This window comes from Macadamia integrifolia, chromosome 7, assembly GCF_013358625.1.
Source record: "Macadamia integrifolia cultivar HAES 741 chromosome 7, SCU_Mint_v3, whole genome shotgun sequence".
Taxonomy (NCBI): Eukaryota; Viridiplantae; Streptophyta; class Magnoliopsida; order Proteales; family Proteaceae; genus Macadamia; species Macadamia integrifolia.
This window is the reverse complement of record NC_056563.1, coordinates 8,230,967-8,249,410: the sequence shown is the minus strand read 5'-3', so window position 1 is coordinate 8,249,410 and position 18,444 is coordinate 8,230,967. Positions and strand designations below refer to the sequence as shown.

Sequence of the window (18,444 nt, the reverse complement as noted above, 5' to 3'; positions counted from 1 at the left end):
GGGGGGAGGGAAACTTCGGTACCTTACGAAGATTAGATTTCTGTCGAAAATTGATGTTCCAAACTTACAAATTCACTCTTTTCCAATTGTCATCATTCAGCTATACAACAACAAAAATAAATAAATAAATAAAAATAAAAATTGCTCTCTTTTTGTCGTTGTCAATTATTTATCATGAAGAACCTGTAAATATAATTTCAATGCCTCATCAATTACCAGTTCAAAAAAGTGATAGTGAAGAGAAACCATGTCTGGATTGACCAAAAAAGGAATATGAACTAGTAACAAACTTTCTCATCAGCCTTCTATCAGTAAAAAAATAACAATTAATCAATCCTCAGCTAAATGGTGCTGTCACATTACATTTGTCCAGACTCCTCCATAAATTCTCCTTCCAGTGGTGTTGTGGGGTTCAATATAATGCTATGTAGTAACTGTTCCTTACAATTGAGATGTATAAGATATCAGTAAAAGAAGCAGATGTAGTGAAGAGAATCGCTCATGGATTCATGTTTCACCTCATTTTGTAGTTCACTACTTTCCCTACTAACCTTTTCAGTCCTTGACATCGCTCGTGTATTCATGTTTCACCTCATTTTGTAGTTCAATACTTTCCCTACTAACCTTTTGGGATGCTAATAAATTCATTAACGAGGAAGAATGGTACCCCAATTTCTATGATAGAACTATTATTGTGTTCTTAAAGTGTTTCTTAGCAGTAAAGGCTTCAATGAATACAATCTCTACTTTGAAACTGTGAAATACTTTATTTCATAAAATTCAATCACGTTTTGATTATTGGACTGGTTTCACTTTTTCAATTTCTGTCCCTGGAGCAACATCTCAACTCAAAATTAATGACCAGTTTGATGGGACCTACGGAATAGCTTCTGCGTCGATGTGAAGTACATTAATGGAGCATTAAATCAATCTAGAAAGAACTGTAGGTCCTCAATCAGATGGGCAATGAAAGTTCTGATATTCGCATTAATGCCTATTGAGAGCTTGAATATGTTCTCAGCCTTGTTTTTATTTGGGTCAGATTCACTTCAAAGTCACTCATTATATCATTCTAGAAACCAGTCATGAAAGAATAACACTTGAAAATATGGATGCAAGAGATGGGCTTTCTCCAGGAAATTTTTAGTACTAAATTTTCTGGGGTTCATCTTGGGATAGCACATCTCAACTCAACTCCCTCACCTTATCCCAACTAAAAAGGGTCAGCGAGACATTAAATAACCAATTCTTTGGGGAAGCGACTCTTAACGCAGTGGGGGCTTCCAGTTGCAGTAGAGCTCGCCTAAGTCCGAGGGAGAGGTCATTTGTCCGACTGCCCACCCCCCTCCCCCAATCGGATGCTTGACATCCTTTATAACCAACACCTCATAGGCTCATACCCCCCAACCCCTAGCCGACGTTCGTTGTGTTGGGACACCAATCCCTAGTGACCTATAGGCCCTCGACAGTATTGATTTAAGAAAAAAATAATTCCTTAAAATTTCCTCTCTTTTTTTCTTCCTTCATTGATTCTCCCCATGTTTGATTTGGATATTTGTGCAAACCAGGTAAGTTTACATCATCCATGGTCTGCAGACCAAGAAATCTAAACCCTACAGATATTATGGACTCCAAAGCTATCCATCACCCCCCCCCCTCAAAATTCACACAAATGCTAGTGCATAAGTTTAAGGTAATATTTATATGTTAAGCTTGTTAACTTATTAATGGACTAATTTATTTTTTTACCTTATAATACAACACATGTGGTTCTTTCTTTTCTTCACTTTTCCTCCTTTTTTTCTCCACTTAGGAATTAGGATGGAGGGTGAGGGTGGGAAGTTCTTCGATAAGGAAGCTTGAAGCATTTTGAACTCAGGTTTTCCACTGTTAAAATTTGACGTTTGCTTAACAAGAGGAAGCCTGGACACACACCAGGCCAAGGCAGAAACTGCCGACCCATTCATAATTCAACTAATCTGAAAGCAAGAAACCCATGACATAGGATGGTGCAACACAAGTATGATGAAGTGTGTCATACCATACCAAAAAGCAAGTAAAACCTTGTTTAAACATGCCCATTTGATTCAAAACATTCATTAATGCAATTTAAAGCAACAGTCTGGCTCAAAACTTAAATAATTGATATCAATGGCCATCAGCCCCACCACCACAGTTGACAGAAGGCCATGAATTTCCAATATCTTCAAGATTCATTACATAAATAATTGATGCATCCATACTTCAAAATGTAACCAAATATGAGAATTGATTTGTACAAGATTTCGGTACGCACTTTACTTAGCATGAAAATCTGAGCCTAATACATAGTGCTAGTATTACAGAAGCTGAACTGCAGCAATGGCAGGGATTTTTTCCCGCAATTTTTGCGTTACTGCCACACGAACGGTCATGACACCTGCTGCTGGCCCCATGATTCGGATTTTCACAATGGGCTCTTCAATTGCAACTAGCTCAAGACCTCCACCCCCTGTTCCTGCAAGGTATGGCCTTATTTCTTCAAGGACCTGAAATAGATCAAGTTATAAAGTTTATATTTTTGAATAAGCAACAATTTTATTAACAGAAATTGCGACAAGAGTACAGCATAGTGATATAAACATAAGATACAACAACCACAACAGAACTATAAACATGCATATTGACCTCCCACAATGAAGTACCTAGCCCCTAAACCGAAATCAAATAGAAAAATCATCCATCAAAAAGGGATGTCATCCCAAAAACACAAGCCCAGCAAAAAAACCCCTTGTTTGGCTAAATCATCTGCCACATCAATTGCTGGTCTCCGTATCTATTGGAAATTAAACCACATTTGAGAAATGAAGATCCGAATAGGTTTCGCACACAGGGGCATAAGGCCAAGGTTTGTCATCTGACTTTTTCATAAAAAATACACCATTGACCGAATCTTCCTCTATGCCCTTTTGATCATCAACTCCACCCCAACCGTCATAGTAGTTATATTCTTTGCTAACCCCACGGTAGGAGGATACAAATGGTAATAACTAAATTTACAGTCTATGCAACCACGAAACATAACAAAGCTGGGGAACTCCATAAAGGACCAAGACTAGAAATATTAGAATGACTAAACCAAGATAAACAAGCTCAAATCCGAATCATTCAGTTCAATCAGAAGATATGCAGTAACAGTTAAAAACAGATCAGCAGAGAATGCAATTTGATTCCCTATTACGTTATTCCAGGGAGGAGAAGAAAGATGAATATAATATTATTGGAAAGAACTTAAACGCATCATTGCAAGTTACAAGCAACAAATGTCATACAGCGACTTAAAAAAAAAAAAAAAAAAGAAATAGGTCACTTCTGTTCAAAAGAGAATCTATAAGGAAGATTAAGCAGTTTAACAGGATACCCTACAAGATTTTTCATGCATTTGTCGATTTCAAAATTTTCTCTGTTAATGCTGCTTTCCCCCCACCCCCCGTCCCAAAATGATAAGAAATCCATGGTCACGAAAAAAGCATGTAAAGCTTCTACAGGTATAAATTATATATATATATATATATATAAAGCATACAGCAAAGGAGAAGGCACTCAAAAGATGAAGGATGAAAAGAAGATGCAACTGCACATAATCATATTCCAGAAACTAGTCGTCAATTCACTACCAAAAAGTCAGACAGCAAGCAAATGACATGACTTCCATTGTCTGAAGGCCATTGGCATCGATCACTCCACACCAAATAAAAAGAATTTATCGGTATTTTTATGTCATTGATAAATCAACATCACAATCATAATGGACAATAATCTGAACTAAGAAACCTAGGTTAATAAGAAGAGGGGGTGGAATGGGGGGAGAGGAGGAAGGTGTACCTAACGCACGAGGCTCCCACCCACGGCGTGGTTTGGGGAGGGTCGTAATGTACGCAGCCTTATATCCATTTCGCGGAGAGGCTGTTTCCTGAGTCGACCTCACGACCACTAGGTTGCAATGGAACAACCTTACTGTTGCACCGCGGTCTGCCCTCTTAATATGGAAATAGATGAGCAAAAATATTTGATTCTAGCTGTTGTCTTTTTTTTTTTTTCCTTTACTCAATAAAAAGTGTGAACATAGATGATATAACAGAAAATATTCCATTCTAGCACCCAAAACTCCTCAACCAAGAAAGCTAACAAATTATTGATTTATTTGATCGTTTTTGCACCTTTTTAACAAAGACTATGATGTCAACAAATATTTCAGTATCTCCATTCAACACCAAAGAAGAAGGGCAGACAACAGCTTTTCCTAAATTCAGGAGAAAAAGCATACTGTTGATAATAACTTCAAAAAAAGACAAAGTACAAGAATACTCTGGAGCATCAAAATCTTAAACAGGGGCCCATGACTCTATTAAAATGGAATAATGGAGTATTACAACAAAAATGTTAACAATCTTGATGCAGCCAAGGGAATGGAAATCCCCTAGTATGCCTATGGATAATGGGCCCAATGGGTTTGAGAAGAAAATTCCAAAATTGGATGTAAAGAAGATAACAAATTTATAAAAGAGAATAGCAGAAAAGTTAAAAAGCAAGCTAGGAAAACAAAACCAGCAAAGTCACCTGACCACTACTACCCTGGGAATACAGCAATAAGGAAGGACTGAAGGAGAAATTGCCATGATTCTCACTCCATAACAATACCAAAACCTAAGGCTCAATTTCGTTAACTCAAGAAACCAAATACAGTAGTTTACAGCCATGTATCTAGACTAGTCAACCCAAAAAAGAGTTTGGATTTTGACTCTAGGATGAACCTAAAACAACCAAGAAACAGAATTCCTTCAATAAGGGGCTCATAATATAAATTTAATCACAATAGTGCTGAACTCCATTCCTAATTACAGAAATATACTTGAAATAGAACTTCTAATCTGATTAGACTTCCTAAACATAAAATCCTTCACAGATCAACATACTTACAGAAAACTGTCATGGCGCCAAGCTGTCTTGGCCTAAGCAAGAGGCATTCAAGAACCAACTGAACGCTGCCTTGACAACTATGTTATTGCTATATTGAATAAATACGGCCAATGATCATTTAACTAGAGTGATCCCTTCATGTGTCTTATAAAAGGTGGATGGTCGAGAAAAGCCTATCTAGATGGGTGGTGGGGAGTAGTAGGGTCTTAACCAACCCTCAAACAGGATCCCAAGTCACCCAAACCCAAAAAGTCATCAACCTCCTCAGATGAAGGTTAAACTCTGACAATCAATGGCAAATATATAATATAGAGAACCTTCACAAGATAATATCTAAGGGTTGGATTAAGTGTAGTCAAAGAGTAACCAAATCTGAAACAGAAATTCAAGAACAGAAGAAAACTTTAATTACTGAAGATCAGCTTATAAAGCTGGCTGAGTGCCTCTTTTATTGGGTAGAATCAACGCTGAAAATTTCAGCCATATCCATTGGACAGATCTGCCAATGTGGACAACTCCTAGTGGAACTAGGATAAGTCAAAACCAGTCAAACTAGGAATCGTATAACTGATCAGATTACATATTTCTAATATCCCAACAGAAACTCAGCATAAAAAGGGTGTACCCAGTGCACGAGGCTCCTGCCACTGCAAGGTCTGGGGAGGGTCATAGACTCATAATGTACGCAGCCTTACCCCTGCTTCACGGAGAGGCTGTTTCCGGACTCGAACTCATGACCACTTGATCCTGCCCTCCCAACAGAAGCTCACTATAGGTTAATAATATCAGAATAAACATAGTAAAATATCAGATACAGAACAGACTTCAAAATAGAAAGAATCGAATCCCACTTGTAGTAGGATTGTATCATTCACACAGCAGATTCAGGAACTGATAACAGAATTGTATTGAGAATAACAACCAACACGTATCAGACTCATAGAAGTCTAGATTCCAGCAATCCTAATATTAGTAGGATAGCCTTACTGCAGGGGAGGAAAGAGAATAGAAAGAAGAAAGATAACTATGGCTTGCCACCATGAACAAGGATCAGATCTCACTGTTCACCAAGGATCTCCCACCCTCTACTGAATCGCACAGCTCTCCATTGCAGAGAAACAAAGTTTATTCATCAAATCGTCTGTGAGCCTTGGCTCTTACAATCTATTTAAAGAAAAACTGAATAACAATCCTAATCTGAATAAGAAATAAAATCCCATTGCTAAGCAACATAAATAAGAAGCATAATAATAAAAGGACACCTTCTCACGCAAGGTGAGGGAATTCAAAGCCTATCAAATGACTTAAAATAAAGACTAACTAAACTAATGAAACCTAATCCTGTATACCAACCTTCTACCCATATTTTAGGCCCACTACAATGAAAACACATGGGATCAAAGTCCCAACCCAAAGCTTATGTCCAATAAAATAAGTCCTTCAGGTGACTTATTAGCATCAATAGCCCATCAAGTAAACATTTTACCCTACTTTAAATAACTTCTTCATTGGAAATGATAAGGTTTATTAATACCAAACAAAAGGAAACATATATAAACAAAATAGGGTCAGTTTTCCCAAACCAGATTTGGCCAATCACCACAAAAGCTGGATCTTTGTAATCCAATAAACTAATTGGAAATCTTCCATAAGAAAACTCAAATCAAACAGAATAACTACAACATTTCCCAAATTTTATTCTTCTACCCTAAAGGTCCTCTAGTTTGTTATATGGTTTTGTCCCCATGGTGATTTCTAGAGGTTGGAATACAAAAAACAATATGAACACTTGGCACCCATGCCACATCCTAACAGAACACTCACTCCAACCCTCCCTCTCTTCTCTCCACCATTTTGTTGGATAATAAACTACCAATATTGATTAGACAAAAGAAATAAGCGGTGAATCATGCATTGTTATCAATACATCCACACCTAGCTCAATAAATCATCTCATTGGAACTTCTGAGTGTGAGTGATCTAAGTTTTAAATGTTCTAGAGGCACGAGCAAAAAGTTAGCCACTTAATGGAACTGAGAAATAGTTATCAAGAAGATCTCTAACCTTGTCTATGTTTTCTTCATTTAGCTCAAGGCCTGTTTCCTCATCTGTAACTGGTTCAACTGCAACTATCTCAGGAATCTTTTCCATCAGACGTCGTTCTATACCCATCTTCATTGTCATTACAGAACTTGGACAGGATCCACATGCTCCTTGTAGCTTCAATTTGACAACATTGCCATCGATCTCATGCAACACTACATTGCCACCATCTGCCATGAGATATGGTCGCACTTCATCTAATACACTGTCAACATTTTCAGCAGTGAGTGGCAATCCCACTGCTGAATCTGGTGTAGCAACAGCTCTGATAACTGCAGAGACAGCAAAGGTTGGAACTTCATTATAAGTGTTCAAACATCCAAAAAGATCACATCCATACTGTATCACAAATTTAAAAGGAAAATATAAGAAACTGTAGAGATGAGAAACAGGAAATCAATAACAACCTGTTGTGCAACTAAAGCTACATCACAACCCAGTGATGCATAATTTCAGGTAGAAGAGAAGGTGGGACTGCTGTTTTGGCTTTGGTTCATTTTCTTGGGTCAAATTAGGCTAAATTTTGAAAGCCCAATGAGTTATAAGGGGCACGGACATAGTATTTATGAGTTTTCTATCATAATGGGTCAATTCTATAAGCCTAAATATTAGGGATTTAAGTCCTATACAGGATTAAGTAGTTAGTTTCAATTTTGGTCACTTAGCATATCTTTTAGTTTCTAATTTTAATTCCTTTATGTACGAGGCACCACTATTACATATGAGGGCCTATTTTTAGTAGTTTCTATTTACTACTTCCCTTTTTGGAGGTAGTAGACTCCTCTTTATATTGTAAGAGACATAGAACGTACCCGGAAATTTTGATAAAGAAAGGGTATTGGCGTTTTCCTTTGTTTGCTGTGAGACGTAGTTGTGTGGTGAGATGCCCCACTGGTTAGTGAGAGATTGACCTAGGCCATAGGTGAGAAGCCTTGATCATATCCCCCCTTTTCCTCTCTTCTTCTCCTTTCCTTCTTTGTTTCTATCTTATTGTTTCTGTAACTGTTGCCCTGTGGAGTGCTCAATACCTGCTACAATAGTATTATTCCTCGCTGAAGTGAAGTGTTGATCTCATCAAGCCAGCAGAAGGTGAAGCTATATTACACCATCCTGACCTGCAGCACCTTTTCTATGGAGTTATTTTACAGCAGATCTTCAGACCTCAACAACTTCTATTCTGGCCATCAGACTCAGTCATTGCTTGGAGGTTGTAATCCTCCCTTTGAGACCTTCCATCAACCTGAACCTCAGCCTCTTTTAATTGCTAGATCATCTCAAGTCTGTAAGAAGCCTATCTGTCCTAGTTTCAATTTCCAGACCATCAATTATCCACAGGGTTTTAAGTGTTACTCCATTGTGGGTACCTACCTTCGACCAAGGATTGAGGGTCATCTGCTGGATAGTTTGTTAGGGGTTGATAAGTTGCTGATTTGCGAGGCTACTTACTAATTTCAGTAATTAGCCTATATGTCATTATCTGACATATAGAAAAGAGATTATAAAATTTCTGTCTTCAGCCAGCATAATTTAATTGTCTAGGAAATAAAGAGCAGAAGGATGCGGAGAAAGAATTGTACGAACAATCAAGCAATTAAACAGCATAAACTTTCGATGAAGTTTTACAATTTAACAACAAGGACAAATTCGATCAAAATGTCCCTATATGGGAGATAATAATAGAAACCCATAATTCTTTCAAAACAAACATGTTTCTGCAATCCTATCGTTCCACCAGGGGGAAAAAGAATCAGAAAACATGATCAAACCAACCACCAAATAAGAAAAAAAAAAAAAAAAAAAAAAAAAAAAAAAAGATCTACCCACCAACGAAAACAACGGTAACGGGCGGAAAAAACCAGAAAGCTCACCTTGCCCATCAGTGCGCCTAGACGTGCGAACGCGTAGGGAACGAGACGATCCCTTAAGCTCCAACAAACTTCTCCCTATAGTTGAAATTCGATTTCTACGGAGATTCCAACCCTGCCATAGAAATAGAATTTGAAGAAAATAATAAGTTAAAATCTTCTGTTAAGAAACCATCTATTGGGTCTAAAATCGAATAGTAATGAAAAATTTTGGGTGTTGCGGGGTGGAATTTTCGAAAGAAGAATACAGACCTTGAAGGAGATAGGATGCAAGTTTGTTAAGGAGCATGAACAAGAGGCTTCAAGGGCTTGACCTCCTGGCCTGCTGTATGATGGATTTAGCGTCACTGATTGCATCTCTCTCTCTGTGTGTGTTCGTGTGTGCAATTCTGTAACAAGAAAGAAACAAACGAAGGGGCGTGTGTGAAGAACGCGACCCGTGTGGCGAAGAAAATTAGAGGATCTAATAAAAACTCTACTCATAACTTGTGTTTGATTTTCCTTTTCTAGCTCCTCGTTTTTGTTTTGGGTTTTCCTATTCCGATGCAGCAGCCTCACAGGTCGCTCACTGCCTACGTCACAAGGGATCTTTCGTTTCGGCATATTTGGACACAAGGATCGGTGATCCGGATCGGTTCGTATCGGACAGTTTTACTTACCAATGTTTCTTTAAAAATCGGGTTGTCTTTTACATTTTTACCCTTATTCGGATACAAAGAACCGGGTTAGTCCAAGATGGAAATTCTCGTACGGTGGCTCCAAGAAGTTAGGTACAACGGTAAATGTTTGATCACGGGATCTCACTTCCTGAGGTGGAGTACCAAGTCCCCTCCAAATCAACTACGCTAACCCCTTGGAGTTTATTGGGAATTCCATAAAATAATATGAAAACGCATTGATATCGATCCATATTGATATCCATATCGGCTGTACAAGAAACCTTGTCAAAGCATTCAATTTGGGCTTTGTCCACATTCTATAGGCCTTTTGACTCTAGTTTTTTGAGTGATAGTGCTATGTGAGTTTTTCTGCAGTACTCTTGGAGGTGTTATTTCTCAACGTAGAGCTTCCTAGTTATGAGTTGTGCATGACCTCCATCAAGGTTCTTGGATGGTCTTTAATTTCAGGCAACCTTAAACCTCAAAATCATTTGATTCTATTAGGTATATCCATCACGAAGAGATGTTTAACCAAATAACATAATTTAATTGAAATGAAGAAAAAATGTTATCCCATTGCCACAGGTACACACCTAAACACAGCGGATAAACCATGCTATCCTCATGCTGAAGATGCTCCCTTACACTTTTCCAGTTTGGACATGTTCACAGAAACTATTCACGATCAAAATTTAGATGAATCTCACATCTTTATCTAATTATAAAACTTTCAAAAACAGTGAAAAATCTAAGAAAACTGTTTAAAAAACTAAAATGAACTCAATCAATAGGGAAACCCACCCATGATGAGTCCAATAGTTTAAATAAGCCACCAACTAAATTCAATCGGTAATTCAGATACTTAGGAGGAATACAATCTCTATTACAAGATTATGTACAATTCCAATTTGCATACTTGTATTGATTCCATCCAAATTGAAATCAAATTAAACAACCTGAAAGAGAATAATTCTTCTAAGATTTGATTTTTTTTTTTTTTTTGGGTGGTGGGGTTGTATATACAAATCAATTACTTCGAGAGATAATACCAACTAAGAATCTGAAACAGGATAAACATCTCCATCAGCTACTACCATTGAAATATAGGGAGATCACTCCTTTGTTGCAGATTGTCACTCGAACATTCTTCTTTGACGATAGAGGTGCTACTTTGCTCAGCAACCTCACCTACCATCTTCAAGAAATAGCTATGCCTGGATAAACAAATTTTTGGAACTCAGGTCAGATATGTAAGGCAGGACTTAACAGTACTCATTTGTCCAATAAAAGAATGCAGTGCGCAAAATAATACCATCTAGTGTCTGCGGTCAATTCAGGATGGAAAGCAGTCCCAAGCAAGTTCCCTTGCTTAACAGCTACAATCACGCTCTCTTCTGACACGGTTTTCTCCTGGAAGACAGAAAATTGTAGCTGAAATATATTTGGATAATATCCAAGTCAAAATGTCATCTTAATAATAATTATAGAGGCCTAATCTCACTAGCATTGTACACAGATTGTGCAATAGAATACTAATATAATAGATTTTTTATATCTATAAAAATGCAACCAAACGAAGCCTAGGAAATTTAGTTCTAAGAAAACATATTATTTTCAATTTATTTCAAGTGCTATTGTGTCTATCAATATACAGAAAAATGCACAATAATATAGCAGAAACAGTTCACCTAAAAAGGAACTACTTGTAAGCATGGTTAGGGACACAAACAAGAAAAAGACAACCATCCTCTCCTAGTCTAGAATTACAACAACAAACAAGAAGAAGTGATTCCAGAGAAGTGCATTTGCTAAGATTCCTAAAAAGAGGATCTATTCCCCAAAAGAGAGAAGGCAGCAAGTATCTTTCTTCCCTTATGACCACAGTCCTCATCCTCATGTCAGTCTCTTCATCCATGTGCTAGACCCAATTATAAATTCAGGTCTGAAAGTATCCTACAAATCGTTCGAGAATAAGAATGATATGCCAGATTATCTCTTTGTTCTTGTCAATATCTTTCAATAGTGTCCTCATGTATTATGTAAATAAATAGATATATCTCCACAAATCTAGCTACATTTTTCTTTGGGCTTATGTTCGTTTCTTCGGATTCTGATACTATGACCCATTTAGATTTTCCTTTTATGAATATGATGAAACAGGTAAAACAATCTATTCAGTTATAGATACACCGGCAAACCATTTAACTTTCAAAACAAAAGAGAAACCAAAACTCAATTATTCCATACGTCATACAAATTCTTCCACTTTCTTTCAATGAACTGTAGTTAAAATCATATTTCAAAAGAATGAATTTATAGGTTGAATACCCCTTGCTGAGCAATCTACCAAGGTTCCTCTTCTTCTTCTCTCCCTCCTTCCATACCATGATCCACCTCTTCGTTTTGTTCACAAAGCTTCCCCACCGCCACATGCTTTTCTTCCTTACCAGATACAAGTCTTTATAAGCAAAGACATGATCAGACGAATATCAATAAGGTTGGGAAGGGATTCACAAAGTCTCATGCCAAATACTGCCGTTGAATCCCTAAGGTGACCTCAGGTCAAGAACAACGATCTTTTCCCTCCACTTTTTTTTATCTGAACAACTCAATCCATGCTGTTGGATGCTCGTCAGGCCCACTGCAGTACATTGTTATTCTGTACATGCATTTCTGGCGCCGCTGTACAGCCATTCCTCCTTTAGATGCTCTGCAAATCTCAGACTTGAGTATGATTTTTCCCATTTTTCTGGTCTGGATGACTATTTGTTGCTGTTAAATAGTCCACTGGCTCTCTGCACTTTGACCATTTCTGGTTCAGTAGTTTTGTGAATCAGATTTGTTTTTCTTCTTTAATCCCTTTTTTTCTATTTACTTTCTTTTCCAGTTCCAATGAATCCAAGCTCTAAACTGGGGATAAGAACTGGAATCTTTGAAAGTTTATTTTCTTAGTCAACTAATTAATACTTGGGTTGGCTCTGAATTACTTAAGAGGGTAAGAAAGTCCTACCCTGATGCAGATACGCACCCAAAAGAAAAAGAAGAAGAAGACGAGAAGAGAAAAGAAGACGAGATGAGAAGAAAGAGGCAGCGACATACCTGAGTCAAAGCCGTCGCGAGTCACCCCTCCCTTCATCGAAGTCGCGACGTCTCCCTCCTTCTTCGCCGACTTCCTTAGGTCGATTAAGAGTAGAACTCCCACTGGTGGCTTCCTTTCTCCAAGTAGGAGACGGCAACTCCAAACCCCGATTCCTCTCTTTTGTCTTTTACAATAATTCCCCTCTTCTTCCTAAACTACCCTCCCCATTTCTCTCATATTCCTTATTGTCCTAAGATTCTGTTAGCTTCCAAGTTTGCCCTTCACTCATACAAACAGTAATTGCACTTGTGTTTCTCATTGAAGATCATCAAATTACAATTCTGCCATCACATTGTCAACTTCTATTTATTTACAATTCTGCCACTCTTATAAAAAGAAAAAAGAGAGATTAATGGATCTAAATATTTTGCTGGATGTCCGTCAACAAATGCAATTGATAATAGAGAAGCTCGATGAGACTCAACGACTTTGCATGAGAATCAAATTCATAGTACATTCTACCTTCAACTATGTGATCTCAACCGTTGAAGAACAGGTAGACGAACCAGAAGATGAATCACCGGTGGTAGAATATGAGATGATATTGTTGAAAGTTGAAGATCAACTTGGGAAAAATTTTAAACCGGTTGATTACTTTAGTAAACCGATCGATTTTATTTTTCCAAGTCACTACTTCACCAATGAACTTCACGTTGTAGATTTCATATCATTTGATTTTGGTTTCGATGGTGACTTCATACAGGCAATGATGGATGCTAGCCGATTTGTGTTGATTCTTCCGTTCTACAATACTTGTGGACAAGTTTTTCTCAACATCGGGGGAATTGATGCAGATACGCATCCGTGGAGCGACCCATACCCATCTGGGTATCCAACTAGAGGTAAGCCGAACCCATATTGAGTCCTTGGTCCAGTAGGATTTTAGAAATTTACTTTATTTAGGAAGATTGTCTTTGATTTTATTTTATTTGTCTTTGATTTTATTTTATTCACTTTATTTTAGCAATTTAGATACACGTAGGATTTAGAAAGTCGATTTGAAATTTGTTTCCTTATTTATGGTAGTTTCTTATTTGAGTTGAGTTTCTATTTTATGTCTTTTATTTTCCTTTAAATTGATTGTAACCAATAGACAAGTTACATTAAAAAGATGAATTGAGTTTGAGTATTTGTGGAGCCTGCGGGCATGTATGAGTGATTCTCCTTTTTCCCCCCTTTCTTAGTGCGATTTCTCCCTCTCCCCTACAACTCTGAGACCCCTCACAGGGATTTCTTCTCTACCCCTACCAACCTTCCATCATATCCAGACATTTCCACATTCTCTTACACAACTGCTGACTTTATTTTCAAAGTTACATGCTCACAACTCTCCCTGATTCTTCTCATAATAGCCACATAAGAAAAATCAGCAAAACAACTACATACACCAAAGATAGAACTCAACTGATGAAGGGGAAGAATGAGAACCCAGTGTTGGTATAAGCAAAGACATAAGTGAATAATCAAGATTATAATCAAACAGAGATTGATGCCGCTTCACTTGTTAACAATGCACCTCTTAGAGTTCATGGGTGTACTGGTCAGTTGAATGGATGAGTACTACCCTTTATTTTAATGTAGGGCATACATAGTAGTTAGATTCAGAACAATGGGATGTAGCATTTTGTTGAACTTTATCATTCTCTAGGGGGATTTTATCTACAACTCTACGGAGGCAGAGGCTCTTTTTTCCGAATCCATTTATGTGAATTACTTGTAAATTTTGGATTTGGACGACTAGGTTAGTATGTTTTGATGGGATATATCAACATACAATTGAAAGTAGCTGCTCCCTTCTTGATTTCTTTCTTATTCTCCAAGTTCTTGAAACTTTAAAAGTTGTCAATTGACAATAAGCACAAGGCTTCCAACACTACTTGGGAAACAGAAGCCCATGGTATGCTAAACATGAAAAACTTAACAAGCACACAACCTGGTGGACCAAAGCTAAACATAGACAGAAAACTGTTCACCTTTTACAAAAGAGAAATCAATCAAAATTACCATCAAAGAGTTGGTAGCCCCTTGAGAATTGCCAAATGTGAGTATTAAGAAATGCCGATTCAGCAAGGAATAATATAGAGCACAAATTCAAATGCAGAAAAATAGAGAAGAATAGGGAAAACAAAGCTTTTAATATTTGCAATGAAATTGTTAGAGGCTTTGACAAGAAATCCGATTCTCCTGCTGCCCTCATGAATATTGACATCCATAAAGCCTTTGATTCCTTAAGGTGTAACTTCTTTCTCAATGTTTTTCTAATAATAGCCTTCCCCTCAATTTTTTTTCAATTGGGTCCACCATTGTATTTCCTCCCCTTTATTATTATTATTATTATTATTATTATTATTATTATTATTATTATTATTATTATGATTATGATTATGATTATCATTATCATTATCATTATCATTATCATTATCACTATTATTATTATTATTATTATTTTGTGCTTGTTAATGGTAGTCCTACAGGTCTTTTGCTTCATTTGTGGGAATTTGGCAGGGATGTCTCCTCTCCCCCTTCATCTTTTCTTTAGCTATTGAAGTCCTCTACAAAAGTGTCCAATCTTCAATACTGATCTTCACCTTATCTCTCCCATCCCCAAGTACAAATCCCACATGCTTACTCATTTTGCTTTTGATGACGAACTCATAATCTTCTCTATAGCCAACTTTGTTTTGATCCAGACCATCATGACCTATTTGCACTTCGTTGATGGGTTGTCAGGCCTCTGAATCGGCCTCTTGAAGTCTCAGTTGTTCTTAAGTGGGTTCTCTGATACTGATGTGGCTTCTTTCATGGAGATTACTGGCTTCTTCCTCGGCCACCTTCCAGTCAAGTACTTGGGTTTGCCTTTGATTCCTACTAGGTTGATTGCTCATCACTGCACCCTATGTTGATTTGATTCATAAGAGGCTTCAACTTTGGAAAGGCAAGTTACTATTCTATGCAGGTTGCATGGAATTGATTAGATCAGTTCTTCAGTCCTCTTACATCTACTGGAAAGGGGTTTTTGGGCCTCCCCAGTTTTCTATCAAAGCGATGTGTCCCTCATATGTGCCTTTCTTTGAAAAGGTTCAGCTACTACCATATTCCTCCACCTTATCAGTTGGGATGCAGTATGTATTCCTAAGGATGAGGGATTTGGATATTAGTCTTAAATCTGTGATTGATTAATTGGTCTCTTATTACATGTATTCAGAGGGGTGTTGGGATATTAGTCTTATATCCATAATTGAATTGAAAACTTCGGTGATAGGCTAGATTAATTTCAAGAGAAACCTCTCTATAATGTTTGGTTTCTATCGAGAGGTTGAAGATAGCGTTTCTTCAAAATTGCACTTAAAGCCGTTGATTTTTAAATATAACAAAAGGACCTCTCTTCTTAACATAGCTGTCACAACATCTAGATGACCCAAGGCGGCTAGGCATCCAACATCCTTCCAAGGTGCCATTCCAGCAAAGGGCGCCTGGATGCCTATGCAATACCTTGACAACTATGCTTATTGATCTTCAATTCTATTTCATCCCCACTTCAATTTAAAAATCAGAAAACCCCTTCTTTCTAAATTCCTTAAACAATTTGATCCTTTCACTCACCTACTTTACGCTTAAAGTGCCAACTATTCAGGAAATTATGAAGTTGCCACTCCTCCTTCTAATTGAGAGCATAAATAAATTAAGTAAGCTCATAGACCCAAAAATAGGGTTTTGAAACCTGGGGTTACAGTATTTGGTATCAAAGCAATTAATGCAGATCTAGTAGATGGGTTTGTTGGTAGTGGGTTACAAATTGATAGCTTGTTGGGTTGCATTACCCATAACTGAGAAAGTTTTCAAATTAAACTTTTCCATCATCACCTTTACGAGATAAAGTAATAACATGACAAAGGATTAAATGATGCTTATATAAATAGCTGCAAAAGTTCATTTCCTCATATATCTTCATATTATGACAAGCCGAATTGTACTTTGTAAATGCATTATCATCAACAAGAGTTACACATTATAGAAGCTCAAAATTGTCCCAAGAATATTCAGTTTCGAAGACAAATAATAGACAGCAACAGTAAACTCTAATTAATAGAGTCAACCAAATTCAACTTTCTACTACACATAACAAAATATAACATGCTATAAACTGGTAAGGAAGTGAATGGAATCGAGAGTGTCAAATCTCCTGAGTTTCATAATTAGATTTTGAGTCTCTTGAGTTTTTGGATGGAACAGAGTAATCAGCTAGGACCTCAACTTTAGGTCCTACTTGCAGGATCGCAGGAGCCCAGATAAAAACTCCATGAAAAGTGTTGGAACCACCCTCCTTTGATGCAATCTCTGGTACTGAAAATTCTATCTCAAAGCTTTGAAGCTGCAAATATACGAAATTTTTTTTTTCTTAGATAATAGTTTAAATAACCCACTAATCACTAGTGGAGAGAGCCGAATGAAATTGCATCATGGTGATATAAAATTTCAAATGAGTTGGTTTTTCTATGGTAGATAAAAGATCTACCCAGTGTACAAAGCTCCCGCTACTGCAGGTTCTGAGAGGGGCAAATGTATGCAGCTTTACTCCCTGCTTCACAGGCTGTTTTCTATGATAGACATATGAACCAAAATTGTTCAAAGGAATCTTGCAAGGTGAAAATAAGAAAACCTTGCAAGAAATTCAGTTCTTACTTCCATTTCATAAAAAACCATGTATAAAATGTTGTCAATTAATTCTCTGCAATCCCTGTTCTAAGAAAAACCTTTCTTGACCATAATTCAAAATAGTATTACTTGACTGCTGAAGAAATTTCGGCTGACAGTGCAATCTAGTCCCCCAACGAGCTCTTATCCTTCGGCTTTTTGTCCTGAAGAGAAGATTTCAGGTTTGTTAGAGACCCACTTGGAAGTTTATGCCGTTTTAATTCGCCTTCAGTATTAATAGGGAAAAACTAAGACAAACAACTAAAAGAATACACACAAACAACTTTATTTGCCTAGAAGATAAGGCTTGCACAGGTCCCCCACACAGGCTTCCCCATTTTAACGAAGTCCCGCAGGGCAGGAAACTACTAATATCAAAGGATTGGTGGTTTCATTGTTTTAGCAGAGAAGCAACATTAAATAAAAAAAAAAAAAAAAAAAGGAGCAAGGACACATTCAGTATGAGAGAGAGAGAGAGAGAAGAGAAGAGACCAGGTTATGGTATTCAGCAAGCTTCACCATTGTTGTGCTCTCCCCTCCAGGGATAATAAGTGCAACAACATTCTGGAGTTGCTCAGGCTTCCTTATCTCCATCCCCTTCACTCCAAGTCTTCTGAGCGCTGCATGACAAAACGAATCAACTCAGAACAATCTAAAGAGAGAAAATATTGCTTTAGTTTGTAAGAATTGTTTATCTCAGCAACCAGAGATATAGACAAGAGAGTGAGAGAGAGAGAGAAACCTGCGATATGTTTGTTGAAATATCCCTGTAAAGAAAGAACATTGATAGCCATATCACCGAAGACAAACTCTCTCGCCAGTTGCCAGGGAACGTTAGCGGGAGAGGAACGAAGGTCGAAGGAAAGATGGATTGATGGAGGCTGTGGGTTTCCTAATGGCTCTCATTCAGTTATTATCGGTTATCGTCTAGTGACTCTAATCTTCACGTACATAAAGTGAGAGCTCCAATCTACATACGCTCACACATTGACACCCGTGAAAGGCAATGGAAAGTAAAAATGTT

General features: G+C 37.4%; 1 protein-coding gene and 1 pseudogene across 1 annotated transcript; both read right to left on the bottom strand.

The window, feature by feature from the left end:
- Positions 1-2,123: 2,123 nt before the first annotated feature.
- LOC122083578 (nifU-like protein 2, chloroplastic) lies at positions 2,124-9,534 on the bottom strand. The gene is made up of 4 exons (XM_042651436.1): positions 9,180-9,534; positions 8,931-9,042; positions 7,024-7,334; positions 2,124-2,528 (listed from the first exon to the last, which is right to left on the bottom strand). Exons 1-4 carry the CDS (start codon positions 9,528-9,530, stop codon positions 2,340-2,342), a joined length of 963 nt encoding a protein of 320 aa, XP_042507370.1. The 5' UTR covers positions 9,531-9,534; the 3' UTR covers positions 2,124-2,339.
- A 795-nt stretch (positions 9,535-10,329) lies between these two features.
- Positions 10,330-18,214, bottom strand: LOC122083970 (annotated as a pseudogene).
- Between the last annotated feature and the right edge of the window lie 230 nt (positions 18,215-18,444).

What these genes read in the sequence shown, in the direction of transcription:
- LOC122083578 (XM_042651436.1), bottom strand. Translation starts at nt 9,530, where the DNA reads ATGCCGAAACGAAAGATCCCTTGTGACGTAGGCAGTGAGCGACCTGTG. An exon ending in TGCATCCTATCTCCTTCAAG is followed by an intron (nt 9,043 to 9,179) that starts GTCTGTATTCTT and finishes TTTCTATGGCAG; the next exon opens with GGTTGGAATCTCCGTAGAAA. An exon ending in ATGAAGAAAACATAGACAAG is followed by an intron (nt 2,529 to 7,023) that starts GTTAGAGATCTT and finishes GATCTATTTCAG; the next exon opens with GTCCTTGAAGAAATAAGGCC.